At 43.5% G+C, this 17,795-nt stretch overlaps 1 protein-coding gene across 7 annotated transcripts in view; it reads right to left on the reverse strand.

The window, feature by feature from the left end:
* The window catches only part of LOC146582105 (glutamate receptor 3), a 93,901-nt gene that overhangs the window by 15,522 nt on the left and 60,584 nt on the right, over positions 1-17,795 (reverse strand). For all 7 annotated transcript variants that reach the window (XR_014894378.1, XR_014894377.1, XR_014894381.1 and 4 more), the window contains exons 6-12: positions 16,965-17,126; positions 16,075-16,242; positions 15,596-15,700; positions 13,465-13,569; positions 11,441-11,647; positions 9,032-9,405; positions 6,724-6,922 (exon numbers count right to left, since the gene is read on the reverse strand). Coding sequence is in view for 3 of the 7 variants with exons in the window: in XM_085291274.1 (XP_085147400.1) it covers positions 6,724-6,922; positions 9,032-9,405; positions 11,441-11,647; positions 13,465-13,569; positions 15,596-15,700; positions 16,075-16,242; positions 16,965-17,126 (1,320 nt within the window). In the remaining 4 variants the exon portion in view is untranslated. The remainder of the gene's footprint in view (positions 1-6,723; positions 6,923-9,031; positions 9,406-11,440; positions 11,648-13,464; positions 13,570-15,595; positions 15,701-16,074; positions 16,243-16,964; positions 17,127-17,795) is intronic.

Raw genomic sequence — 17,795 nt, forward strand, 5'->3', positions numbered from 1 at the left:
TGAGTCTCCAATAACTGCAGTGGGTTCACAGTTTATGGATTGCATTTTCCCAGTAGGATGTTAACATTAAAACACTATAGTTGCTAGTAAATGACTCATATGCAAAGATATTGTGTCGCAATATAAGAGAAGATATTTAATTAAAAGGGTATCCAGCCAGTAAATGTTGGTCGGCATCATTAATGCTTGAATGGAAGTATCGCTGTCGTTGCCTTAATGGAAACTGACATAAGAACCAGATTTCAAATATAAATTGGGATAAAAGTGAGTTTTATTGTAGTTTTTTTGTTTTGTGTTTTTAACCTCCTAGGACCTGGGCCCTATTTCAGGAAGCCGGTTTAGTGCAAAGTCTGAGTAAGTATACCCTGAGTTAACGAAAACTCTGGGTTTTCGGTTTCACAAAGCGAGTTTAGATTAATTCTGAGTGAGTTACTATGACGACACACTCCGTGAAGCTAACCTGCCCCCTAGCAGGTTTACTTCAACTAACCCTGACGTTCTCCGCCTCTTTGTCGGAAACCTGACTGTAGGAAGTGTCAGACATGGCGTGCCTCTTCCTTGAAGAGCCAGTAGATGTTGAAGCCCAAATTCTCCGCAGAGCTCTCCGCCGGGAGAGAGTGATTAGAGCGCGTTTGGACATTTTATCATTTCCTGATGATTTCCTGTGTGAACGTTACCGTTTTTCAGCACAATCTGCAATTTATTTGAATAACATCCTCAGGCCTAATATTGCTCATGTGACACATCGTGGACATCCTCTCAGTTCTGTACATATTATTTGTATCGCACTTCGGTTTTTTGCAAACAGGAGCTTTCTGTATAATATTGGTGACGCTGAGCACGTTTCCAAGGCTACCGTCTGTCGGGCAGTCAGGAATGTTACAGTTGCACTGAAACGTCTCCTGTACTCGTTTGTGGTGTTCCCTGGTCATAGACCCACAAGATTTATCAAAGAGGGATTCCACAAAATTGCAGGTATCAGGATGAACGAAATTTAATTCATGATGTGGTGATACTTGAACTACTACTTAAATTTTACATTTATTTTCACGGTTCCCAGGCGTGATTGGCTGTATAGATGGCACTCACATTCCAATCATTGCTCCTTCAGTAAATGAAGGAGACTATGTGAACTGGAAGTCTTTCCACAGCATTAATGTACAGGTACATAGTTCCCTGTAGCATTTCAAACTAACAAATTATTTCATTATTAGTAATGGATGCTAATTTGTGTTCTCTGCACTGTGAAGATCATATGTGATGCTGCCAACATTATCACAAATGTGGAAGCCAAGTGGCCAGGCTCTGTGAGTGGTGGTGGTGGAGGACCCCCACCTGTTTTTCGGGCCTCCGCTTTTTTTTTAGTGGCCATAACGGGTCACATTTGAGCATACAGAGTAAGCAAATATGTACTTGTAATGCTCAGATAATTTCAATAAGTGCTTACAGAGGGGAAATTAATGTAGCCTCTAACTGCAATTGATTTACATCGGACAAACAGACACTATGGCTCATAATACAATTACACCTTACCTGTTTGGACTATATTTTTATATTTCATTTTTACTTGCTGCCAGGAACATTTGGGGCCTGTTGGGTTGCACCTGCACTCACATCACATCACAAAATAAAATGTATGAAATAAAAAATAAAATATAATAAAATAACGTGTTAAATGGGTGGAAATCCCTAGATCAATGTTTAAATTAACACTCACGCATTGACTCTGTCGGCTATGTTTTGCCATGCATGCTCCCTTTCTTTTGCAGCTGAGGCTGTGTTACTTTTTTTCTGCAAAATTTGCATGTTATCGGCATATGCTGCCATCAGAATTTCGGCCTCAAGCGCTGTAAAATACATTGACCGCGCCTTCTTTCCCTCCGTCTCCATGGTGACTCGCTTAATCTGTGCTCCACTAATCAGGGCTTTATGTATCCTCGTGCGCGCGCTTAATTTGGGGTTAAAGCAACTCCGCGTTGATTGAACTAATTGTTATCAGCCTTTCTGAAACCGAATATTCCGAGTTGGACAGTTCGGGGTTACTCAACCCTGAGTATCGTTTTTCACTCTGAGTTTTCTAAACCGGCTTCCTGAAATAGGGCCCTGGCATCCACGTATGTGGACATCACATTTTGGGATGTCTAGACCAAAATAGTACATTTTGCTCTACAAGGGCCTGATATCCAGATACGAGGACATTATACTGCCGCTGTTCTATCGACATTTAAAACAAATGTCCTTATATGTGGATCTCATTTCTCTGAGAAACAAAAATCAGGTAAAAAAATTAATTCTTTGTTTTTACATTCATCAGGTTGCTTTATATTGTAAGGTAAAGACCCTACAATAATAGATTCATGAAAACCCCAACAATCAGACAACCCCCTATCAACAAGCTTTTGGCGTCAGTGGGAAGGAAAAACTCCCTTTTAACAGGAAGAAACATCCGGCACAATCAGCTCATGGATGACTGGCCTTCTGCCGTGACTGGTTGGTGGTGAAGGGGAGGAAGACAGGACAAAAGACACGCTGTGGAAGAGAGCCAGAGATTAATAATAACTAATGATTAAATGCAGAGTGGTGTATAAACACACCGAGAGTGAAAGGAGGTGAGTGAAGAGAGTGGTCATTGATTGTAGAATACAAAATCCCCAAGAATATGGTCGTTTTTTTTTTTTTTCAAACAATGGCTGCTTAAAAAGAAACACGTTTCACTGAGATTGCAGTTGAGTCGAGTTGCAGAAGTTAGTGAAACATGGTCTTATTTGGATTTACACAAGTCTTGGATTTTCGAGTACAAAAGAAGTTGCAGAAAAGTTATGTTAAAACTTTAAACGAAGATTTTTTTTTCTGCCATTACCAACTATTCACCTTAAACTACTTTAGATACAAAAGATTTTCCTCTGAGACTAATCAGGTTACCCTGCAAGTATCTCTTTGCAATCTAGAGAATGCTTATTGGCCTGAAAACAGTCTTTAAAGTCTTCTGTGATGCAGAGGAAGAGAAAACAAAGGTGAAGAAGGTTTACATTTCTGTATTTTGAAGATCACTTCTCCTTGAAATCAGCTGAAGATTCTATTATTGCAATATTGCTAATAATGTCATTAAATTGTTCAAGGAGAAACACGTATTTAAAGTTCAAAGTCAAAGAAACTGACCTCTCTGTTCTAAATAACCGCTTAATCTGTATTGATTTGGAATTACGCAGCGTTTCCAGGATGCTGTCCACTGCCCTTCGAACCGCAACCTGTTTTTTATTCTTCCTTCGGCGTGGCCGGCTGCTTTCATTATAGCCTCCCCTACATACGCTCCACTGCTTGTGTATCTTAAAGGCCATCTCCAAACACACCGCCACTACATTTCATTCGACTTTACTTCACTTCCATTTTGTTTGTAGACATCACCACTTTCCTCCAATATCCTGTGTGCCAGGACTACCTGTATCTCAAGTATGCAGAGATGAAAGTTGAGGCTCTGGGGGTGTACTTTGTCATTGAAGTGCCACATGCTACACCCTGAATACCAATTGCTCGTCTTTGATGCTCGTTGCTGGACTCCAATAACCGCTCTCGCGCCCGCTGTTGCCGCTGATCTAAAGTTCGCCTGGGCCCTCAGAGTATGGTGTTTTTCCTCAGAGGTTATGCCTATCTTGCGCTAGACACTTTTGTCAGCTTTCCCTTTTATGCAAACAGCCTCTAATCTTTATAGGAGCCACCCCTTTACCCGGCACTGTACTGAAACACAAAGTGACAAGAGCTCGGGGAGTTGTGTTACAATGCGCTGCATATGACTGCAGGGCAACCTAAGAATTTCTTGCATAAATCTCCTTGACTGCTCTTCTTCGTGCTACCGTGCCCTAATGCAGGTCTACTCTGCATAAAAAAAGAAAAGCTGCTTATTAAACATTGCGTTGGACCCTGCTGAAGCCACCGTGTCTGTACCACAGTAGCTGAGACGTGAAATTGATTTTCATGCTTAGTAAAATGCATTGGTGACTGCACTCAAGCTGCTGCTCTCATCTCCAACACACCTGCTGATCAGTAAGATGCATGATGTTCGCTCTTGAGGCTTGCGAGTAATGTGCAGTCTTATGAGGACAATAGAAAACAATGCTGCACTCTCATTTCTCTGTGCAATTATCATTCTTTCATTATTACACTGTTAAATGAGGTGCATGAAGGGACAGCAGTGTGGTTGTCTTTGATGGTCTCACCCCAGTCTTTACACATAATTAAACAGCCACATCAGCTCATTTTATCATCCCGGCCGTTATTATGATCCAGCTTCTGCCTCCATGTACATTTGGAAATGTAACCGAGCCAAGCCTTTCTGATGGAATAAAACCTCATCAAGAGGATAAACATGGCCTCGCTGGTACAACTCATCATTTTCTAATCATCCAAAACCCAAATATTCAACTGGCTGCATGAAAAGATCCATGACAGGAATTCAAATGATGAAACAAACCACAGCAGTGCAGTAGAGCATGACAGCTGCTGTGTTGAGGAAGAGCATTACAAAGCTTGAAGCTATCCCGCCACTGTCTCAAGGTAATGCAGCAGACGGGCTGAAGACAGAGGACCGAGGAGAGAAGGGTGCCCAAACAAGCAGGGTAGTCTTGGGAAGACGAGCCAAGAACGGGCAGAGGCAGTGCCAAGCGCCTAGAGCCAGTCAGGCTTCCGCTGGGCACGTCAGCGGACTCCCAGGCCAGCTGTCCTAGCTTGTTGTGGGCAGCAGAATCAGCAGACTCTGACACCGCTCTTTGAAAATTCCTCTGCAGCTTTTCTAAAATTTCTGTCATAGGTGTACACAGCGATGGCAATATTGCCACACTGTCAGCTGTGTCAATTTATCAGGCACAGAGGAAAACAGCCTTGGAGGAATGTCTGAACTCCAGTAGATAATGGGATAATTCAACTAATATTAATACATTAAAATCCACACAGGAGTTAGAGAGCTTGGTAGCTTATTACCACAAGCAATATTCTTTTTTATGTATTTCTTTGTACTAAAAAGGTAATAAATATGTTTTGCAGCACTGTTCCTCTTTGTCGGGGAGCTCTGGAAAATAAACCAGGTGAAATCATGAAAAATTCAAGGCCAGCAATGTCAGAGATGATGACATATGTCTTGTTTGAAAATTTGGACTTGATTTAAAATTTCCAGCTGGTTGATGCCGTATGGGTCTAATTAAGCCTGAATGTATTTCCTGAAAACAGATCTGAAATAGAACTTGAACTCTGATTAATCAGTGTGTTTTTTTCCTTGTCAGCTTTCTACAGCTTTAATTAAAAGTCCCTTGGAAGAGCAGCTCACACATGTCATTTCCTATTTGAAGACTCGGGGATGTATCTAGGACGCTCATTATACAGAACACAAGAAAACTCCAGACTTCCCGACCACTTCTCAGACAGTTCCTACCAGCAGACCTTCGGTGGCTCCGTCGTCAGACTCTAAAGCTAATTTGTAACTGGCATCCGTCATGTGTGTGACACAAAGGCGTATAGTACACTGTTTACACACCTGCGCGGCATCTCTGGCGAAAGGGAAAGTGATGACAGATTTATGAGGTGGTGTATAGAGAATTAAAAAAAGATGCGGTCATGCGCCATGTGTCCTAGAATGTGCGATGTTACCGTTGAGTGCAGCCCCCTTTTTTTAAACAGCCCCAGAGTTTGCAGACTTAAAAAGAAAAGGGTTTTAAACATTAAGCTGTGCAGACACTATCTTTCCCTTCTTTGTTTTAACCCCCCCCCAAAAAAAGCACAGAATTGACTTTGCATTTTGTTGTCGTGAGCAACGCAACCCAGGGGTAATACAAATGAAGTGCTCTTTCTGCCAACAGGCTGCAGCTGTGAAACATATGAATTGTTTCTCTCCTGCTGATGAGTAATGAGGGAGCGTAAGATAAAAGACTGTCATATTGCCTTTTCGTCATCACAGGCTGAGTGCTGTTTCGTTAATGCTTTTTCAACACTGGACTGCTAGTGTAGCCACAGCCATGAGCTTTAGCCATCTCTGCGTTTCACATCAGAAGCCTGATTGTCTCAGATATGAGCACTGTCTAACTGCTGTGTAGCCTTTCGCAGACTAATACACTTTTGCTTCAGATTTTAGTTCATTTATAACCTAATTGCCTGCTTAGTCTCTCACACCAACGGACATATTGCTTATTCCCTCTAAAATGTCTTTCAGACTGCTCTGTTTGACCTACAGGGCTCTTCTTCATCAGGTCCAATTTGCCTGCCATGGCCAGCTAGCTAATTACACTTCATGAACTGACCCTTCTGAGTTTGAGTCTGATGTGGGTACTTTGATTAGCCTCCTGTTTTTATCACCTCTGAGTCTTCCGTGTTGTTACCACGCTTTCTGCTGACAGGCCCCGTGCCTCAAGGTTGCACACTGCAGTAGTACTGCATAAATTTCACGTTTGTGTCATAAGAGTTCAAGAACTGCTTCTGTGTCAACACGCCTCATTTGGAGCAATCTTGTGCAGGTCAAGAGTGCTGCACTAAAGGTACAAAATGGAAAAGTTGCAAGGAGGAGTTGATCAAGGACATTGCACAGAGCAGTTTTTTATGATTCAGAACGCCTGAGTGCAAAATATTTAAACCAAATGCATTATTTGCCATTTGAGCTGAAAGAAAAAGGAGCCGCTGGCTGATTAGTGTTGTGCTGTGTGTGTGTATGCGTGCATAAAGCAGTTTCTTGACACTACTCACCCTAAAGAACTCTTTAGTGGAGCCTGAGTCCAAAGTGCCATATGCTATCTCTGTCTGCTTTGCCAGATCTTCGGCACTTTCTATAGGAGAGACCATTCTTTCAACTGTCAAGAAGGCAGCCAGGTTGGCTGTGTAGGAGGAGATGATGATGAGGGTGAAGAACCACCACACACCGCCAACAATTCGGCCTGACAGAGACCTGCGAGAGAGGGGTTGACGACAGGGAAACACGGGATGTAATTACACGGTGGCATGTGGTGGCCATCAACCAGCTAAGATCTGCCAGTTGTGTTTAATGTACCTAATTGCATCAGTCATCAGAATTTCCATGTAAATCATTAACGGCAACCTGGTGCTGCATCAGCACTCTGAAACAGCACATTTCCACAGAACAAGTAAAGGCAAGTTGTTTAAATGTACTCCAATCCAAGTCTTTATTTGCTTGTGAAACAATCAGGGTTCAAAAGTCATTTCACAGCCTGTGGAACGTATTGATCTGTCTACTATGGTGATAAATATTTCATCGTACGCTCACTGACACTGACATTGCATATACAGTGGGGCAAAAAAGTATTTAGTCAGCCACCGATTGTGCAAGTTCCCCCACCTAAAATGATGACAGAGGTCAGTAATTTTCACCAGAGGTACACTTCAACTGTGAGAGACAGAATGTGAAAAAAAAAATCCATGAATCCACATGGTAGGATTTGTAAAGAATTTATTCGTAAATCAGGGTGGAAAATAAGTATTTGGTCAATAACAAAAATACAACTCAATACTTTGTAACATAACCTTTGTTGGCAATAACAGAGGTCAAACGTTTACTATAGGTCTTTACCAGGTTTGCACACACAGTAGCTGGTATTTTGGCCCATTCCTCCATGCAGATCTTCTCGAGAGCAGTGATGTTTTGGGGCTGTCGCCGAGCAACACGGACTTTCAACTCCCGCCACAGATTTTCTATGGGGTTGAGGTCTGGAGACTGGCTAGGCCACTCCAGGACTTTCAAATGCTTCTTACGGAGCCACTCCTTTGTTGCCCGGGCGGTGTGTTTTGGATCATTATCATGTTGGAAGACCCAGCCTCGTTTCATCTTCAAAGTTCTCACTGATGGAAGGAGGTTTTGGCTCAAAATCTCACGATACATGGCCCCATTCATTCTGTCCTTAACACGGATCAGTCGTCCTGTTCCCTTGGCAGAAAAACAGCCCCATAGCATGATGTTTCCACCCCCATGCTTCACAGTAGGTATGGTGTTCTTGGGATGCAACTCAGTATTCTTCTTCCTCCAAACACGACGAGTTGAGTTTATATCAAAAAGTTCTACTTTGGTTTCATCTGACCACATGACATTCTCCCAATCCTCTGCTGTATCATCCATGTGCTCTCTGGCAAACTTCAGACGGGCCTGGACATGCACTGGCTTCAGCAGCGGAACACGTCTGGCACTGCGGGATTTGATTCCCTGCCGTTGTAGTGTGTTACTGATGGTGACCTTTGTTACTTTGGTCCCAGCTCTCTGCAGGTCATTCACCAGGTCCCCCCGTGTGGTTCTGGGATCTTTGCTCACCGTTCTCATGATCATTTTGACACCACGGGATGAGATCTTGCGTGGAGCCCCAGATCGAGGGAGATTATCAGTGGTCTTGTATGTCTTCCATTTTCTGATGATTGCTCCCACAGTTGATTTTTTCACACCAAGCTGCTTGCCTATTGTAGATTCACTCTTCCCAGTCTGGTGCAGGTCTACAATACTTTTCCTGGTGTCCTTCGAAAGCTCTTTGGTCTTGGCCATGGCGGAGTTTGGAGTCTGACTGTTTGAGGCTGTGGACAGGTGTCTTTTATACAGATGATGAGTTCAAACAGGTGCCATTCATACAGGTAACGAGTGGGGGACAGAAAAGTTTCTTACAGAAGACGTTACAGGTCTGTGAGAGCCAGAGATTTTCCTTGTTTGAGGTGACCAAATACTTATTTTCCACCCTGATTTACGAATAAATTCTTTACAAATCCTACCATGTGAATTCATGGATTTTTTTTTCACATTCTGTCTCTCACAGTTGAAGTGTACCTCTGGTGCAAATTACTGACCTCTGTCATCATTTTAAGTGGGGGAACTTGCACAATCGGTGGCTGACTAAATACTTTTTTGCCCCACTGTATGATAGCTGCAACGAATGCAAAATTAGCACGAGCAATGAACACCTAAAAGGAGAAGAACAGAAAATTAAGATTTCATGTAGTCATCAGATTTGTTTTTCTATTTTCATCTGCTGTCCACTCCTTGTGTCTACTGGAGCTGACCCACCTGGGGGAGATGTCACAGCCCTGCTGCATGAAGGCGCCCAGCGAGAACCAGAGAGAATTGAAGATGCCAAAGTCATTGGGAGGATCGGGGGGAGTCTGAGGGTCTTTGGTCTCATCCTGTTCCTCGAGGTTCCACTCATAAGGACTAAACCGACTGACCAGGAACAGGACCACGCTCACCCCGATATAGGCAAACACTATACACATCCAGATTTCATAGGCCAGAGGGTCCAGGAAGGAAAAAACACCGGGCTTGGACTTTTGCGGCTTCTTTATCATAATGGAGATGCCCAAGCTCATAAATGGCTTGGAAAAGTCTATCACCTCTTCTCGCACCAATGTAATGGTGAGAGGTGCAATGGCTATATCTGCTCTCTGGAAACAGGGACATGCACAGCAAGTGTTAGTTATGACCTGCATAAAGAAAGAGGTTATTTATTTATTTCTTTTCTTTATGTTTGAATGGCTGGAGCTGAGGGGGATATAAAACAACAATATTTTATTATACATTTTATACATATCATTTTCATAAATGAGCCACCACATTGGAAGACAGGCTGAAAAACACACAAACACACACACACACACATGCACAGTCACGCACACAAAGAGAGAAAGCACGGTCACATTTGCGCCGTGTGTTTTGTCGTGACCTGGGATATTAGCCAACACTTGGAGCGCTAAATGAATCAAAACAAACTGTTTGCAATCAAACACAAGGCAAAATTAAGTGTTAAGTGCGCATGCTAATTAGAACTGTTAACTTTTAATTTGCGAAATGTAAACAGGTTGCTGCATAGAGAAATCTGCGAGCCCTCCCTGTGTACACTTCATCACATGGCATTCAGCACGCCGGGTTTCCCAAACTGTTTATTCTGGCATTAGCTTTTTTTTTCTTTTTTTTTTCCCAAGCTGTTTCTCTTTATCCCCCTCCTTTGCTCTGCTGCTTCAATCACATTATATTATCAAAACACATCCACGGAGGTGGTGCTGCCTTTTTAGAAATCACAATGGGTTTCTCTGTAAAGGCAGAAGAAAATAATTAATCATGTTCAACAGTGTTACTGCAGCTTGTGTATGTGATTAATTAAATAACTGCTCCTCTTCAAAGCAGACAATACGCAGAAGACGATTCTTCATATTGGCCTGGGCTGTTGTTTTTTTTCTCTTTTTTTCGCGGCGAAACCGAGAAAACATTGGACTGAATCAGCAGGAGGCAGAAAATGTTTCTTACAAGGTCAGCCGAGGAGCAACACAAATAGAGCCGATAAACACGACTGTTTTCTTTGCCCTGTCAACACAACGTTGCGAGCAGCTATAACCATTTAATCCGGGGTGCGGGCGTAAGCAGCACTCAATCAATGGTGAGGGAAACAAAGCAATAAAGAGCAGCCTCGGGCCTAACCTTTAAAAGACAACTAAAATCAAATTAATTTACTGGTCAAAAGGTCAAAATGTACAAAACTATTAGTCCCGGCCCACCTGCTGTAAAATTACAGGCCTGGAAAGACTTGACAGAGATGTGATTGGAAGATTTTTTTTTCTCCCCGCCTCCTCCCCTTCCATCTGCAAGGAGTGGTCTTTTCCCATTTGAAAGATAATTTGGTGGCGATAGCACATCAAACCAGGCAATCTCTCAAGCTGATAGTTAGGAAATTGAACAGATGAGGAAGCCAAACCCTCATGCATTTTGCATTTGGCCCCCGCTCAACCGCTGTGGCCTTGGAGAGGGGTGAGCGGGTTGGTGGGGTTGGATGGGGCGGCGGGAGGGGAGGCAATTTTGGATTGCTGGAGGTGTCACACGGGCCCGGGCGCCGTCAGATGTAAAACACGGTGTGACCCTTCACTAATCTGAGAGGTTCAACGTTTATGGAGCGCGCCACATATGGATCTTGTTGTTCCAAACCGCAAGCCACAATTTAGCTGTTGATTCTAAAGCAGATTTTCTCAGCTGTGAATTTACAATGCGGCGTATTCATCATACACATGAAACATTGAGCATAATTACACAATCACTTCAAAGGCATACACTCTTTCATTCATCAAAGTTATTACAGTGTGTTTGCCATATGGACTCCTTCTTTTGCCTTCCACCTACCTCGGTATCGCCTGCAAGAGAGTTAGGATTTTCAGGCTAAAGCAAAGAGCATTAATTGCAATGAACAGCACTGAGAAATGATTTCATTTTCTCCATCTCAAGATGATCACCAACTCCCCAATGCTTCAGGCTGCATTTGACAAATTCACTCACAGCTGAGCTTCCTGGGCCAGCATTAGGCTTTTGCACTGGGCGAGAGCTGATGAGTTCACTATGGGTTGGTGATAACCTTAAGATAGAAAAATGAGATCTCCTCTCATGTTGAAGTTCCTTGCAAACTGTCATGTAATCAGTGAGACTCCCAGTACTCACCCCATAGACCAGTTCACCCACCATCCCGTTCCACGTCTTGGTCTCAGGGTCTCGGGCTCCGTACTTTCCATCCATTACTATAGACAGTTTGTACTTAATTCCAACATGTTTGGCAATCTCAGATGCTAAATCGACGCAGTAGCCTTCATATCTGTCATTCCCCTCCAGATGCATATAATTTTTCTTGTACATCACATAAGGAGCTTCCTGTTGATTCAAACACACGCTGGTTTATTCACTCCCATGCCATCGCACAGATTCCATTATACAGATGTATGCATGCACGCTCTCACATAACTCCGTGCACGCACGCACTCCCGCACACACACAGAATATGAGAAGCTGCTATAACCACATCCATGCAGTCGTGCATACACAGATGATGCCCTGCGAATGCACAAATACGCACTGATAACAGCAGCGTGACCGAGTGTTCACACTGCTTTCATCAAGCGGTGGCAGCCAGCAGACACCAAGGCCAATGTACCCAACCCATTTTTGAGCCCAAGGCCGTAATAAAGGGGGTCAATGAAAAAGAGGATAATCGTTTCAATGGGAAATAATTTAGAAAAAAGAAAAGTTTTTCACTTCCACAGAGTAAGCTGGGCTGGGAGTCATTGGTAGGCAAGGTGTGGGTCAGCTCAGAGGTGGGTGGGGATGGGAATGGGTTTCATAAGTAAATGCCAGTGACAGGAGAGGGATCAGAGAGTGCCCATAGTATCTCGACATATTCAAGCACATTGCATCAATGCGCAGTTAAAGGCTGTTTCATTCCAAAAAAACCAAACCAAAAAAAAACCATAATATAAAATAAAATGATTATAAAAAGCTGTTGTTTGCTATCTAGGAAAAAAAAGAGCAAACGAGTACTCTGTAAAATAAAATAACTAGATCAGGAGAGCAGGAGCGTGCTAGTGTTCCTCTCCTTTTCAAAATGCCGGTGCAGCTCGTCTTTTCTCTTACTGAGCACATCATCATCATTATCAAACAATAGGACTGCTCAGGAGAGCAGGCATTGTCATTACAGCCACACACAATTAGAGTGCAAGTAGGAGAGCAATGGTTTGTTTGTTCTGTGCTGAACGTATCCCCTAACCTTGGAGTATTTTCTGCTTGTTAACACGTGTTTGCCTCCTGACTGTATTTTTCACCTGGAGATGTTAAATGTTTCCTCTCGCTATTGAGTGACGCCGGCTTACGGCTCGGAATACAGATGAAGATCTAGCTTTGCATAAATCCCATGGACACTTATCACTTTTCCAAACGTTTTTCTTTGTCATTTTGAAGCGTTTGTTTGCGGAGAACAGGTAATTAGAATGCCATTAAACAGTCAGTAAATATGGGAGCCGTCCAATAAGCCCGAAATATTTACCTACTAAATCCAGTTTAAAGAAAAGAAATCGAAAATATATTTGGTGATTATATGTTCCTTTGTGAAAGTGCCTCGAACATGATCCTCCGTTTAAAAGGCTAACAAGCTGTGCATACTTCAACACAGAACACATAGCAGGAGCAATACAAAATAGATTGAAGGGGAGATAACAAGGGAAAAGAAATACAGCACCTTCTCATCATCCCCATCCAATACTGTTTATTTTGCTTTGCCCCACCTGGGAAACCATTGCAGTATCATTCTGTAGTCATTCTGCGGCCAGTCTATCCCAAGTGTCATTGAACATTTACTTGATGAGGACAGACAGGTCTACTTACGTATGCATTTGTATGCTTTTTTTTTTGTAACTGATGGAGTCAACCATAATCATTTATACCATTATTGTGATGTCACTGCTACGACAGGCCACTGAAGTATGGAAAATCAAAATGCTTTGACACCCACACGGATACAGTTGAAACACTCCTCCAAGCCGGATCGACTGTTTCAACGTGTAGTGAGTGGATGGAAAGCAACACAAGAAAGATGTGGTTCTACCCGCCCAGGACAGAATGTATCACTCATTGGAATCAACACCATGACCTTGAGTGGCAGAATACGTGAAACATTTAAAATTGCGTGGAAAGTGTACCATAATAGTAGTGACCACAATCGTTCGGTTTTCCACTGAGGAGTCGTTGGAGACCTGCAGATCCATAATATTTACAAACCGCGAGTACTCATTCCAGTATCCGATCTGCAAAGAGAAAACAGCGGTTAGTGATGCACTCCGGCCCACGGTCCAGATATAAGTGAGCATACAGAAGGGAAATGAACAAATATTACAGGGAAATGCAGCGCTGCAGAGCTCATTGAAACAACGGAGCTTTCCCCAGAGACTTGCTGCCTCTGCCCTGATGTTCAACCACATGAGCAGAGTACTAAAACAGACCAGATAAACAGGTACAGTTTTCTGGGCATAGAATGCTGCGTTTACATTTCTGCATTCAACGTGCAGATAACGGACGTGATTACAGAGGGACTTTTGCCTTTTACGATCCACCCGAAATTCAGATACCCAATTGCTCCTTTGCAATCCGTGAGCAAATGGCAACTTCAATCCCTTCCACCTTTTTATGGTAAATAATTGATATTCAAACCTGTGAACCGCATACACGTTTAATAATCTAGCATAATATTGCAGTGGCTCCTCAGTTTTACTCTGTCCTGCCGCTGTAGTTACTCTGCATTCTGCTCTACAGATGCTTAAGTCAAACCAATGTCAAGTGTTTGTTTGCCCGTCTGAAATAATGGCTGCTCTGGCTCGTGATGAAACGTGTTGCATATGTTATTGCCAAAAGTCTAACTGTTGCTGGCTTGGATTTTTCTTTCCTTCACATCTGGTCTGCATTTTTTCTTTTCCTTTTCTTTTTTTTCTCTTTTGCATGAGATCTTTCATGTTTGGGACAAACAGGTGTACAGCAGAGACTGAGCACCAAGTGGGGGCGCTAGAAAGCAGCAGACGCCTCAGAATTGAGCTCCCGATCGTTACAGCTGTGGCTGTATTAAGTGCACTTGGCAGACTGGGTGATTTGGGGTGGCGGGCGGGGCGGTGCTGGACGTTATTAAATGCTTATTCCAGGCTCTCTAGTCCTTGAGTGATATTTGAGACACTTTGCTCGAGGGACACGGCTGCTGGGACCTGTGTCACGGAGTGTTGCTCCAGTGGCACTGTCCTGATCTCACCTCCTAGCAGCTGGGACAGATATCAGCCCATGCATCAATCGTGACAGTCACAGCTAAGAACCTTCATCCTCGAAACTGTCACTGGGGTGACTGGGGCTCCAGGTCCATGACAAAGTGCCGCCCAGCCTGCCCGACTTGTCTCGTCTTCCCTCGCTCCCTCACTCTCTCCCGCTGACCTCCTTTCTCCCGGCCCCTCTCCCCGCTCTCTCCTCCTCTGTTTGACAGTGTAGGGATAGCTGTGAGGGCTTTGCAATGCTAATTGAAGTGTGGGCTTTAGAGGCCTGGGAGGCAGGCGGCATAATCACACATCACATCACACTGAGCCCACACTTATCCAGCTAACGAGAAATTCACAGCTGTCTCTTGGAACTCAGAGAGGTTATGAAATAAAACCAGAGGTCATCATATGGTGCTGGTTATAATGTGAATGTACCACTGGGAATTAGCATTTTGAAGAGGAGCCAGAGGAATTCTTGGATCCTCCTTTACAGTAATTGGTTATTTGAATGGTAATTACTGTCAGAAGAGGACCAAATATCAAATCTGTGCTATCCTACAGCAACGAAATAGTTCTCTATCATTCTTTTGATAGGACAGCTTTAGCTATCAAATTGCAGGCTACGACTGATTTGTGAGGCTTGTAATACTCGGCATAGCTCATCAGTGCTGCTACCTAACAGAGGTGGAGAAAGGCAATCAGCATTACTCTCTGCTGTCCTCTCAGCCCTGCTGGTCCCACCTGGCCCTCAGTACTTTAATAAATGGCAGTACAGGCTTGCTTGAAAATGTTTTCCACTTCTGCACAATCATGCATTAGTCTCTAAATGGCTCGAGGCAACATGTGACCAACAGTCACTGAGTTTTGTTCTTTTAGAGCCGAGAAATAAATCATTTATAAATTACACTTTGGCCAGATTCCATGATTTTGATGTGTGCCAGCTGTTAGATTTTTTAAAGAGAGAGATGAAATGTTTTTTGTTTTTTTGATCAGGTCTGTACGTCACATTTGATAGATGACAGCCACCGGCCTCTCTTACCTTCCTCGGCCCACCTGTTTTCATTTCGTAAACATCTATGGTGTAATTGGTCCTGCGGCCATAGTTGTCAAACTGGATGTTCCCAGTCATCCCCTGTACTTGGACCTAATGGGCAGACAGAAAGACACAGTGGAATGTGCAGTAGTTATAACCCAGGTTGCATACTGTAGCTGGCATTAAGGTACTTGGAGTCCACGGAGCTACTGAAGTGCATGCTGTCTGTTAATCAAATGATGAACTGGATACGCTTTAATAAAAGATGTAGTTTTATGGTAATGAGGGCCTGGATTTTTGAGTGAGCTCTGTGCAGAGATATCTGCAGGCAGAGGGAGGAGAATAGCTCTACACTCTCTTCCCTTCTCTCTGTCACTTTCCATCTTTATCACTCTCTCACTTGCTATTTGTGCTTCGCTTCCTCCAGCCTTTTCTTTAGTTTTTAGCTTGCCACTCGCTTTCCATTTTCCCCGCCCCCACCCTACCGTTTTGAGAGCTCTCTCGATGTCTATGCCTTGGCTCCAAGGTACAGCGGGATTGGCTAGGCAGTCTCCGGCGCTGCCTCGACGAGAGACATCCACACGTTGGCGCCGCAGGTACCTGAAGGCCTCTGCTATCACCAGGATTGCATCGTGGGTCAAAGCTGAAGTGTACTGCACACAGACACACACGCAAGTCAAACAACAAAACAGCTAAAGACACGCTGAATTGGTGTGAGGTAAAAACAAATCAATAAAAAAAGACTGCTGCTTTTTTAATAAAGCTGTTAAAATGAGAAAATCCTGGTGTAATTTGTTCAGCCTATATGTTGCTCTCATGACTTGCATTTCAGCACTTGCCAGGCGGGTCAGTCTGGGCGGCGCTGGCGAAACCTCTGACAGCTTGCTCATGCTAAAAATAGCTAGATTAGATAGATTGGATTAGAAAAGCCAGGACTTCTCTAAGGGTCAGGACCTCTTTGAAAACTTTTTAGCGGGGAGAATTAAATAGAGAATTAATGCATGATTTTATCTCCCACGCACTTCCCTTCCAACTTCGCCTGACCTTTTCACCACGGAGGCTAGAGCCACTTGTTTGTTGACCAGCGCACCGTGACAAAATCTAATTAAATGCCATTCAAAATCCATTTCTTTCTTGATCATTGTTTAATTAGATGTAAATTGAAGCAGCAATATAACCTTGGCTTGCGCTGCCTATCAATATATCGATTGCTCTGAGGGATGCAACGCTAAGACAGAGGAAGCAAAGGGTGGGAAAGACAAGAGAATGACAAAGGCAAACAGAGGATGAGAGGAGAAGAACCAATAGACAGCACTTTAGAAAGGATGATCGTTGCACTCCGCATGCACAATGAAAGGCCTTGCAAGCATAGCACCTTCAGAGGGGCGTTTCGGGCCTCTGGGAATTCTCTTTCATCTAGCCGCTCCCAGCGCTGAATAAACTGCTGCACAATCGGGTTCTCAGGGTTGACTATCTGAAACCCTGAAATGTTGGCTCCACCGGCGAAGACTTTGTCCAGGCTCACATTAGAAAATCCCTGAGACGAGACAAAAGAGAAACGGGGGAGGATGAGACTCATGTAACTTGTTTTTCTTTGAGGTTTTTTAATATAACCCGGGGCAAAGCTCCACAAAATATTAGCAGCCATTCTGGCAGCGCGCAAGGTGCATTTTATTAAGGATCCTGTGCTGTCGGAGAGAGCAGCATGTGTTTGCAATTACACTGAAGCAAATGTTTCTCTTCACACTTTGCGGTGGAACCTGAATTCATTTTCACATACACAAGCAGCCAGAAGATACTTTAGAGTTTGTGTCATACCATGTAGAGTCTAAATTTTTTACTTGAACCAACTGGCCTAGTTTCATTCAGAAAGCCTTACCATGTTAAAAAACAACAACAAAAAAAGCCCCCCTAACACTTTTTAATGCATTTTAAAAACGTACGCTGCACCAGCTGCCTTTAAATTTCCTTCTTGACCCTGGAGCTATGACAGTTATTTCTTTTTATGGTCAAATCACTGTTTTTTAAGTGCAGAATTGTGTCATGTTGTGCAAGGACACGAGTCTGACTGCTGCATAATCACATCTTCTAAACTCGGAGAAATGGCAGCAGGAGATCAGCGAGTGAGAGCGGGGCCGGCCTTTCACTTAAAAACGCTCATGCTAATACCAAGGCTAAATGAACATTACATTCCCGAGAGTGAAGG

This window comes from Mchenga conophoros, linkage group LG2, assembly GCF_057382185.1.
Source record: "Mchenga conophoros isolate Kocher_MC1m ecotype Shallow Benthic linkage group LG2, M_conophoros_male_GT1.1, whole genome shotgun sequence".
Taxonomy (NCBI): Eukaryota; Metazoa; Chordata; class Actinopteri; order Cichliformes; family Cichlidae; genus Mchenga; species Mchenga conophoros.